The sequence below is a fragment of the Semicossyphus pulcher genome, unplaced genomic scaffold (genome assembly GCF_022749685.1).
Source record: "Semicossyphus pulcher isolate SPU_LCO1_2020_fin unplaced genomic scaffold, fSemPul1.0.p SCAF_6, whole genome shotgun sequence".
NCBI classification, from domain to species: domain Eukaryota; kingdom Metazoa; phylum Chordata; class Actinopteri; order Labriformes; family Labridae; genus Semicossyphus; species Semicossyphus pulcher.
The window spans coordinates 15170349-15182490 of NW_027211737.1; the positions used below are offsets into that span (position 1 = coordinate 15170349).

At 42.9% G+C, this 12142-nt stretch overlaps 1 protein-coding gene across 1 annotated transcript in view; it reads right to left on the bottom strand.

Moving 5' to 3' along the window:
• Positions 1-12142, bottom strand: part of grid2 (glutamate receptor, ionotropic, delta 2) — a 514857-nt gene that overhangs the window by 68116 nt on the left and 434599 nt on the right. Inside the window, exons 12-13 of the mRNA XM_069682887.1 lie at positions 6809-6947; positions 174-369 (exon numbers count right to left, since the gene is read on the bottom strand). Of these exons, the coding sequence (XP_069538988.1) occupies positions 174-369; positions 6809-6947 (335 nt within the window). The remainder of the gene's footprint in view (positions 1-173; positions 370-6808; positions 6948-12142) is intronic.

Sequence of the window (12142 nt, forward strand, 5' to 3'; positions counted from 1 at the left end):
TTGCTTTTGATTTTGCCTCTATTCTGCACCTGCTCCCCTGTATTCAAATCCCATCACATCCAACATTAGTCATCTGACGCCAGTGTTCCTTTTTTTCTTTCCCACAGTGATTTAACACGTGTCAACGGTCTTTAGCTAGGGAGTGGCAGCTCATTAAAAAAGTGAAGACCTACCTTGCGGATGCCTTCTTTTGACTCCTCGACGTTATTTTCTCCTCCTCCGGTGCGGTTAATCATCCGCCACATCTGGGAGTACATGGGATCTCTCTCAAAGGGGTTCATCGCCTTGGAGCGCACCTGATCGTACACTGCAGAGTCCAACACTGTTCCATACGGCAACTCCGTCTGCTTGGATAAGTCCTGGAGAGACCTGGGAAGAGACAAGGGGGGAGAAGAGTGAGTATTGGTACAGTTTCCAGCCATGCATTCCTCGTTAGCACCATGGAGTTCAGTTCATCCTCTGGGTACGATTGTTTTGGTGATACAGTCATCGTTCAGCTGGTCTGTGGTAGCTAATTTTATAGTAATGGTAGTTAGTAGTAGTAAGTCACAATCACTGAATGAGGTAACACAATGGTGATTGAGCCTATGGCCCACTGATGAAAGCCTTTGCATTTGCAGTATATAGTATTATAACAGACTGGGTGTCTGTGGCGACGCGTTTTCCATCACCCAGCAGTGGTTGGTCTGCCAGAGAGGGTAGGCGGAGCTAATCGGCTGCTTTTCCGGCCTCTGCAAGTGTTGCGAGTAAACAGTAATCTACTATGGCTGAACAAACAAAGAAAAGATGGATGACTACAGATACAACTTCAAAAATAAGTGAAAATCCAAAGAAAATGAAACAAATTCGACGCTCAGATGAAGGCAAGCAGTCTAAAGAGGAAAGCGAGGAGAGTTAGAACCATGACAAAGGGAGCCAGCCGTAGATGTCTGGTTGAATTGGGAAGAGTTTGATTGCCGATTATCGCCAGTGGGAGGTGCTCAAATTTGAAACATTTGGACATGAGGACACATTGTCTCACACGTGGGTGTGTGCGGAGGCCAACAATATATCATTTATCCACTGAGAGGGAACATCATTTTTTATCTATGACAGGGGCATCCATGAGGGCACTTTCAGACATGGGTGTAACATGTCACTTTCTAGCATGGCTTTTGGATGAACCACCTGTCCAACAACGTCAAGAAAATAAGACATTGATCTTTCTGTACTTTGCCAGTCCATGGTAATAAAACAAAGATGCATTATGACCTGACTGTTCTCAAGCACCTCGGGTTTCTTTGTAAGTGATGAAAAGAGTGAGTCTTCACTTTTAAAAGAGTAATTTGGGGTAATGGTGTGGAGTTTGGGAAGGTCAGAGGATACAGTAAAACATCAGTCCTCAGCCTTCCACTCACTTGCATTACACTGGAAGCTCTACTGCACCCCACTGCCTTTATTTAAGCCATCACATCGAGGATAAAATTATAATTACACCAAAAATTGTCTGACACAGGGTTGAAAGAGCAAAATCAGAAGAAGCACCTGCCAATCCATTGATCTGGACTAAATCTTTAACAGTGGTGCCTCGGGCTTAGCACTCTTATATTGGCAGGAGGAGACACAGTGAATGATGATCGGGCCTTTGTTCTGTCTTGGTAAGTCCCAGTGAGAGCTGGCCAGGTCTGGAGAGGTGGGCATTGGACAGTACACATGATTTATTCATGTACTGGCCAGCTGCACGGCAGTTCACACCACCTCTTCCCCATCAATGGATGATGATTTGGATCTAAACTCTCCGTGGGCCCACAGTGGGAGTTGGCAGCGACATGCAATCGACATGAATAAAAATAGGAAAAAAAAAGTGATTGGCCGTGACCGACAAATGTGAGAACAATGTGGGTGGAAAGCGGTTTGGACAGCAGAACTCACTCAGTTCACAGAGCTGAAAAACTGCGCAGTTGATCTGTGCAATCATAGCAAGAAAAGGGGACACTTACAAAGAACTAGAAATAAAAAAAAAGGCACAAGTCAGTCCGTCTTGTTATTTTTTCCCTCTCTCTCCTCCTTCCGCTCTCGTTCTACCCTTCACCCATAAATTGCCACCTCTAGGGGAAAACACGAGCTATTGTTAATTATAACGCAACAGTGCTCGGGTTGCCTCTCAAAGAGTTTGGCCGCTGAGAAATGTAATGGAGAACCATTACAGGAACTAATTACTGTTTGTTTGTTAAATGGCTGCTACATACCACCCATGGATTTGAGAGACACACATTTGTAATACAAAACATGCACACAAAAACACTCAACATGCCCTGCTTAATGAAGAACAACAAGAGCACTGTATCTTACTTCATTAGTTCAGCTGTAACACGCCCACGTAGCAGATTTAACAATGGGCACAATGTGAGGAGGTACTGTTAGTGTTATTACGAGGCTGCACGTGCTGCGGTTCCCCCCTCTCTCTCTCTCTCTCTCTCTCGCCCTCCGACTGTCTCTCTGACCCACGCGTTAAAAAAAAACCCTTTGAAGATTTTAATGAACTTTGCTGTGAACATGAATGTTTTATTGCCGTCAATTAATCTTTGGCCTTAATAATTTCTCCTCCCCACCGCTCCCCGGAGAGTGTGCATGTCTGTCAGCGTGCTCTTTGACCAGGATTCCCCCTCTGTGAATTGGTCTCACTGGGCAGTAAGTCCGAGCGTGTCGTTAATGGTGTGCGCCTGTGTAGGAGGGAGAAATGCATCATGTCGTAGAGATAAGTTTAGATTTTACAGGCGGGAAAGGTAGATTAAAATGGGTTTAACGAGGAGTTCAATTTGTTTTAGTGAAATAAGGCAGGAAGGTAACATAAGACGCTCAAGCTCCATGAATGCTCCTGAGTTTGACCTAAAAATCACATTCAAAGCCCCTGCTGTGGCTGCAGTACACAACTTACAATAACTCATTCTAATCATGGGCTATCAAATGTCCGGATTTAAATTACATAACACTTGACATTTGCAGTCTCCACATTCATTACTGTGTGTGTGTGTTGTCTTATGGAGATATAAGTATATAAATATGTGCTTAATTATGTTTTTGGGAATGTCTAGTTTGATCGAATGTGTACTTATGTGCATGTGTGCACACGCTTGTCTATCTGTCCTGTGTACGCTCGCTCATTGTGCAACCAATTATATCCCCCCTAAGCAGCTCAATGAGCAAGTCAATGGAGTGAACAGCAGCTGAATGTATCCTGTGACAAATAGTAAGGATGCATGTGTGTGAGACTGTGCGTGTGCAACAGATAGATAAGGAGAGAGAGAGAGAGAGAGAGCGTGAAGGTCTACAAAGAGATTATGTAATTCATTATGTAAATCAATGCATACAATAAGTACGTGTTGGTTTTTTCTGTCTGTAAATCATAGATTGTGCATATGTGGCCATCTGGTCGTCTTTGTTAGCTGTTGGTTATACAATGCTAACACAAGGCTAAAAGGGTGCAACCTTTAAGGTTAACATTGCATTCAATTTAGTTGTGATTTTTTGTTCTGTTTGATGTTTTTTTATTAAGCGAGAATGACTGGGTTTGCTCACTTTTAACAAATTGCTGTTAAAGCACTGTCCTTCAAAGGACCTATTTGAAGGCTGATTGTGTCACAGCAGCGTGTCGAAGGCTGATTTTAACCCTCCTGTCGTGTTGGCGTCAAATCTGACTGATTTACAACTTTCATCTATCACTAATAATGTGTTTTACATTTGATTGCCTCAAGGCCTTATGACATCCTCCACACTAGGCATTTGAACACATAAAATTGCTGATCACCACTTTCATTGAATTTTGAGTAGTTTAGTCAAGTTTGTGTGGTGGTGTTTTATGTTAATGTAAGAGCAGGTAAATCAGGAGGGTTAATTGTTCCTTCAGATGCTTTCTCATTTTCCCGGGCCACAAAGGATCCAACGGGTGGTGTCCTTCACGGCCCAACGTATCCCAGGATTCATTGCGTGCCAATTCAAATGAGATGGCAAACTCTCAAGCGGCTGAGGAACACACTTTTAAATGTAAAAAGAAAGGGGCCTTGAAACTTCAAATGATCTTTAAAATAATAGGTTAAGTTACGTGATGTTATTTATGCTAGCTAGTTAGCCAGCTAGCTACCTGTGTTGACACGTGACAGGCTCAGCGCTTTGTCACACAGGGGTAATGGCGGGAACAGCTGGTCACACAAACCAGATGTCCTCCGTAGACCAGACCGTCTCATCTCAGTTTGGCCTTAGCGGTCTACACAGGCTACGAATGGCTCCATAGGCCGCATCCTTCGAAGGATGCCGCCCCTGAATTGAGACACAGCTATGGTATTCAAAGTTTGCTAGTCATATAATGTGTTATTATTTCTGTATATCAGTATTGTATGTTCTCAGATAACTTATGCGTCACAACTCTGAAAGTGCACATCTTATTATAATTATTCAGCTCATTACTGCGACCATTAGCTGTCAAAGAGGCAGTGCTGTTACTGCCACTTTTTCAGCAGCAGGGAGTGATGGAGTGACAGATGGACAGGAAATGTTGACTTCATGGCCCTTTAGAACGACTTGAAATAAACATATATAAATAAACATAAGAGCTGCTGCCCGTCACAGCGTGGGACCGGTCTGCTGTCTTGGCTGAACACAGACATGAGTTCATACATACAGAACAGTCAGCAGCCACATCATGCTCAGATACACACATTAGGACATATACCATAAAGTGTGACATGTAGCGTGTGCCATTAGGCCTCAAAGGCTCCATTTGTCTCTCCATCTTGTCATCCTAAGCACTTCCTCTCTTCTCTCATTTTTCACTCTGAATTCATCACCACCAACCCCAAACCCTCCTCTGTCCACTCTTCTTCTAACCCTTCTCCCTGTGCTGCCTCCTCACCTCCACCTCTCTCTGCCCCTTTTATTCCTAATCCATCTGATCCATCTGAACTCCCACTCTTCTTTTCCACTTTATAAAGTTTATACCATTTTGTCTCTCTCTTTGTATCTCGCTCTCCTGCCTCCTCTCTCTCTCACCACTCTCCACTGCCATCCCTCACAGTTTTCCTAAAGGATTCACACCGAAATTGAGGGAAAACATCCAAGCGTGAAATAGTCCAGAGAGGGTTCTGAACGCTCACTTGTTATTTCATTTCCAGGATGAAACAGGGGCATTAATACTTAAAAACTCTGTCTGTCCTGACGGCTCACTGAGACAGCCGTGCCTGCATCCTTCCCCCGGCCTTCTCCTTCTTTCCTGCTGGTGCATTCGCTTTCTTTTTTCCTTTCCAAAGTTAGCTCGTTTGCTCACTCTTGTTCCATCTGCGCAATATGTTAATCAAGTATTTATCATATAAAAGTGCACGCTAATCACAACATCGCAGTCTTTTTTCCCCGCTCGACTACTCGTTTCCTCTCTCCACTGATGTTCATTAGGCTTCATGATTACTCTGTTTATTTTGGGTGTGTTCCCTCTCACCTAATTTAACCCGACACCCATCTATGGCGGCCCCAGGCCATGTGGGTGCTGCTGTTTAGGGGGTAATTGTGCCACTAATGACCCCAGAAGAGTCAACACATGAAAGATAATGCATTAAAATTTATGGAAATCCTTAATTAGCTCAATGGATGCTGAATGAGGCGGTAAACACTCAGGCACTCTGTAATGACAGTAAATTTAAGTGAAGGGAAAAAAGGGAAATAGGAATGATTCTTTCTCGAGAGAGAAGGAATGAAGGAGAAGAAACAAGCAGACTGGGGACGGGAGCGTGAGGAGGCTGGAAGAGGAAAGGAAAAAGGATGCCAAAGACAAAGTAGGAAGGGAGCAAGGGGAAGATGGAGAGACAAACTGACAGAAACAAATTAAGAGACAGATAGTGATGAGATTTAGAGAAATAAATGTTGTTTATTCCGAAGCCAAGCACAATTAACTGTGGCACTGCCGGGCATAGCGGATGTTTCGGCATGCTGATTAGTCCAATGAGAGATGAGCGTTTCCTAGTGCCACCAGGAGAGAAGCAGGCAAACATATCATCACAAGGAGAGATAAACAGAGGGCACAGAGCTTAGGGAAATAATGTGTGTGCGCGTGTGTGCGTGTGTGTCTGCTCTGCCAGTTGACACACTCTCTCCGCCCCCAAAACCTGAGAGGAACACGCGAAGACACTCTTCTTACTTTCTTCCACACTGAGCCTCGTTCGCTCTCTCTGCTTCTCCTTATCTTTCCAATCTTCATCGCTGGTAACACAAACACCCTCACGCGCACACACACGCGCACGCACACACAGACGCACAATGATAGATTCAAAGTCGCGGCAGACAGGAAATTACTATCCTACGATGGAATGAAGAAAGAACAGAGGGAAAACGTTGGAGAGGGGATTGTGTGTGTGTGTGTGTGTGTGTGTGTGTGTTGCTTCTCATGGACTACACCTGCCTGCTAGAATGGATTTCCACGCTGAGCACACTGGGGTAGACCAAAGTGTGTCTGTGTGTGCTAGCAACAATTCATCATGTGTGCATAACTACACACAAACCCGATGGTGAATCAGTGTGATTCATCATATTTGTCCGTGAACGTGTGTGTGCACGCACAATTGCATGCATACATACTTTGGAGTCCTGTGCGTGTAATCCTTTTTCATTGCAGTGCTGGTATACATGCATAGATGTGACATGCAGCTCTAAATCATCGTTAAGTATAAGATGGTTTATATGAAATGTTTAAAGAGTTATGTTTCCTGTAACACAAAACCAATGTGAATTTAAATACAGGAAGCCGCGCCGACAGAGGATAAAAGGAGAGAGGTCGCACACTTACTGTATGGAGTTCTCGATGCGTGTGATGGTGAGGAAGGCTGCTAGATTGGCAGTGTACGAGGAGATGACGATAAGAGCAAACATCCACCAAAAGCCCATCATCATCCTCGTAGCCAGAGTGGTGTAGGGAACCTCTCCACCTAGGAAGGAAGGAAGGAAAGGAGGAAGTTAAACAAATGAAAGGCCTCCGCTGCAGGAGAACAAGCTGCCGAAAGAGCGAAGCACATCCTGAAAGATTAGGTTTGGATTAACAGATCTGATCTGATGCTTCGGTAAAGATCTGATCGTCACATGGCGCAAAGTGTAGAGAATTGAGTCCATGCTCTTCTAGGGAGACATCAAAAGGAGACATCTGCGAGATCTGATGATATTTATGTGCTTAGGAAACGTAACCTTTGCAAAGTGCATTCATCTCTCTCGACTTAATATGCAATAACTCTTAAAAAACGCCAGCAGGCACAACTGTTCGGACAAAAACGGGCTCCGCATTTGTGATAAATTATGAAAACCGTCTTTAAGCTTGATCAATCTGAAGCGAGTGTTTAAACGCTTGTCAAGCCTCCCCGTTAGGATTTAACGTTGCCTCGAGCGCAGCACAGTGAGAAGTGGCTTGTCCTTCTTCAAATATAAAACCTCTTTATCCCCGTCTTGTGTTCTAAACCGCTTTTGTGGCCTTGCCCCTTTGCGATCACGTTGTGCTTCAGTAAAAAGCCAACCGTCTCGGCTTACTGCAAGAGTCATACTTGGCTGTCAGTCGAACCCTGGGCCTCGAAAAAACCAGATATATGTGCGTTAACCAGAGAAGAAAACAGCACACATTCATCTTTCTGTATTGTGCTCAGGTAGATCGTAGGCTAACCTTTCTACTCGCACACACAAACATATTTACGCACACATTATATATGCATATCTAACACACGTTCACACTAAAGCACTGGGTAATGATTGATCTGCAGCCGCTGAGCTCTTCCTCACTGACTTTATGGAAGCCTGTTAGAAATGAGCCTCATTCATCGTTTTGGCAGGGGATCTCTGCTACGTCGACTCAGACCAACAGGCGCTCTCCTCCAGCCCAGACTCAATAATACATATGACACCCCCGTAATCCCATGTTCCCTTTATCTCCCACCCCTTCTCTTCCTCTACTGTATTCGGGCTTTTTCCATCTTCCTTTCGGGCCTTTTCTGCATCGCTTACAGCATTTGATTTAATTCAAATTTGTTATCTCTCTCTGTCTCTCTCTCTCTCTGGGTTCACAGGATCGTTCTCAGGCAGTACATTTGCTGTTGACATCAGGTTTTACCACGAGCCCGGAAGGCAGAATAATATCTGCTGCTGTACTCTGTATTCATGTCAAATAATCCCTCAGCATATTTGCCTGTGTGCTCGTCTCCCGCATGTGTATTCTTTTATCCTGTTTGCTTTTATGATTTTGAATTATGTGACAGCTTGAGGTCGGTTTTATGTGTTCAAATGTGTTGATCTTTTATGGTTCTTTTGAGTATTTTCCCTGCAGATAGTCACATGTACAGTACTGTGGTTTTGTATTATGGCCGGCAAGGGCAATCGCACTGCAAACGGCCCAAACGGTTTGCATGAGAAGAACCAGGCTGCAAAATCAGAAACGATGCAAATTCAAAAACGCGCTGCAAATGAAAAGAACATTCTGCAAAAGTCCAGAACAAATGCATTAAAGTAATAATCTCGTCACAATGTTGATAGAGCCCACGGCCCACTTATGAAAGCACTTTGCATTTGCAGTATTACAGACTGGGCGTCTGTGGTGACATTCACAGAAAAAATCCAGTGATGCATTTTCCATCACCCAGCAGTGGTTGGTCTGCCAGAGAGCTTTTCCTGTCTCTGCAAGTTTTGCGAGTAAACAGTAATCTACTATGGCTGAACAAACAAAGAAAAGATCAATGACTACAGATACAACTTCAAAAATAAGTGAAAATCCAACGAAAAAGAAACAAACTCGGCGCTCAGATGAAGGAAAACTGTCTAAGAAGGAAAGCGACCATCAGCGAGGACAATCAAGAGTTACAACCGGAGCCAACCGTGAACGTCACACACGTGACACTGTCTGGATATCTGGGAAGTGTGCTCCCGCAATTACTGTTTATCGCCATAGGTGCCGCCAAATAGATCAAAACTGAGATCTTCGAGATTACAACTTTAACGTCAAACGTGCTGCAAATACACGAATGATGCAAAGTCAAAAACACACAAACACAGAAAACACACGCGGAAAGAAAAACGCTGCAAATCCAATGAAAACAATGAAAGCACTCGAGGCCTGTTTAGAAGCCACATCAGAAAAGACAATGACAGTATCAAAGCGCGATATCTTTTAACCGTAGCCTCGTCTCAAGTCATGTAGCATGTTGTCTCTTCGTTTTGTATCATTCTCCTGCAGAAAGCTTTAGAAACACATTGTAAATAACCCAACGCATCGGATTATAAATCAAATAGCATTTAGAGAAAGAAAACCTGGAAGACATGTAAATTAGAATACAATAAATACGAAAAGAATATTAGATGCACTTTTGATAAATTTTTTTCATCTAAAAAGCAGGCTGTGTCCTACATACTGGTCCTACATACTAATACACCAGTATAAAATGCTGAGAGAGATGGCGCTATAAACTTTGTCACAGACATGCGCCGTGTGCAGCCTCCACCCTCACAACAATCAACGTTACCGTAGGCAGGGCTCAACTACCACACCGCACTATCAACACGGTGAAAACAGACGATAGGTTAGAATTTGTGTGTGTTTTGAATGTGTTCCAAATGAAAATAAATTGAAATAGTATTGAAACAAACACGTTTTTATTAATACATAGCTGTAGAAAACCTTTTGCCCTCTGGGATACGCCCCAAAACAGACTGCCTCTTATATTCTAGTGCAACTTATTTTCCAGATATTACGGTACGGCAGATTTGCCAGTGGGAAGGTGAGTAAATCTTTTCCAAGGTCCAATGATGAAGGCAACCAGCAGGAGCAGATGCTTTGCTCTCCTAAGTTGCCAAATGTGTCCAAATATATGGCAAACAGTGACAGCTGTATCTTGGAGTTGAATAGCTTCTTAAACACGACCTCTGTGACTCATTCCACTCAAAGAAGAAATACGGGGATTTTGAGTTACATGGAGGACAGATTAAGTAACCCTGAAAACAAAGGGGGGAAATAACTATTGTCATGTCTCAGAACAATTTCCATGTTGGTTTCTGGCTGCACAAGTGACTTTAATCAAATATTTAATACAGAGGGGAAATGACTCTGCTGACGTCTGGCATCTGGATGTCCCAGAATGTGAAGGTTGGCAGACTTTGTTCGGTTCTCTGAGATATTTAAGTTCCCTCTGTCCCTGGATATTGTCTATGTCAAAACAAGATCAACCACAACAGGCATTTTGAAAAGGTCATTTTGTTTCTTGCTAAAAAAAAATATGTGTGTGAGTGTGTGTGAGTCAGAATGAAAGAGAACGAGACAAAGTGACAAAGTGAGAGATGCAGCTGTAACATCTTAAAAAACTTAGATTTATGAAGCTCAATAAAACTAAGAGAACTTTGAGAAGTGGATTGAAAAGACCCTCAACGTGATTTATTTGAAGACTGGTTTGGCATTGATTTTGAAGGTGCCAAATGTCAGACACTTCACTCCGAAGCTCTTAAAATGTTGCTGAAGTAGTACAGGGTATGCTTATTAAAGTTCCTGCAGCGCTTTCAGTGTCTGTTTAACTCTGTGCTCATGTTGGTGGACACAGAAGCTTACATATCATCTCACAGTTATTTCAACAACCACATTTGGTGGTTGTCCTACAATCTATTATGCTCAAAGCTTGTTGGACACTTACTTGAGAAACTTTAAGAATCAGAATCACAATAAAAACATGTTAAGATTGGCAAACAACATCATGACCGACCCAACCCACGCTCTGAACAGTCAATATGAACTGTTACCATAGAGATACAGGGCTCCAGGTTTTACCATCCTAGTGTTAAATATCGAGCTGAATCCCAGAGCAAAAGTACCTACCTACCTTTCTATCTATCTATTCATTTATGTTGTTTTTAGTCTTGACTCAAGGAGCACACTGAAAATGAGTGTGTGTATTACTACCATGATACATTCTGTCCAGTATAAAACATGCTGGCACACATGGTCATAAATCACCTTTCGTTTAAAATCTTTCTTTGAACGTTACTTTCAAACAGCATGTTGTGCTATCAACCCATCTTTCAAATCGCATCCTTTCATACTATAAAAATCATCTTTCATTCCCTGGAAAAAAACAAGATGGATGCCTCTATTAGGGAGGAATGCAGGCAGTCAGTGAGTCCTTCCAGCTAGTGAACTTACAGTCATGTACATGTGTTCAGGCGAAGTATGTGCGAATATCTGCTGGAGCGATAAGACACCATCCGTTCCCAGGTCTAACAGTCCCATGTGGATGTTAAAAAGGTGAGGAACAGGCATGCTGTTTATAAGATGATCCATGAAACTGATCAGTTTAAGTCAAAAGTTGAGTCTTCTGACAAAAGCCAGTAGGAAAAAGGTAGCTATTCCCCTGTAAGGCTCCCTGGCTAACCAGGACTACTTAAAGAAACAAGCAAGTTTCCTCTGAAAGACTTTAAATAATCTCTTCAAGGCATTCTTTCCATTTTCCCCTCCATTGCCTTTTCTTCAAGACTCCTGAAAGAGGTAACTGAGTGTATGTGTCTCTGTATATGTTTGCAGAATCGAGAGCAGGCATAGCTAGCATGGAGCAGCTCTTGTGGATGCCAGCTCAACATCTTCAAAGGAACCCTATTGTGCTCCTCAATATAGCTCTCTATTCTTACCTCCATCTCTGTACTGTACTGCTCCCCCTCTCTGACTGTTTTTCCATGTAGCGGAGTGCAAACAGCATTTCTATATTTACTCACACTCTGTTTGAAATGGTTTCACTTGCTATGATATATTTACCGTACCGGAGATGATGCCAGTTGAGCCTAAGTACTCCAAAAACATGCACTACTTCACAGATCAAGATTGCCTTCTTAAATGTCTTTTTCCCAACATCCAGGTAGCCATTAGTTTCACTACTGTTGGTAGAACCCATTTACTGGCTTACTTCCTGTTTGCCTTCCTAATTGAATTTCAACTGTCTGATTGAATGATTGACTTTCATCTGGTAACACAAGGTTCCTGTTTATTTTAGAGATGGACAACTGATGCATCAAACAGTCATAATTTCAAGGAAAGGCAAGTTTCCAGTCCTGTTACTAGAGATGGAAGGTTTGAACCTTTTTACTAACTCGAGTTTGTATGAGTCACTCACTGAAG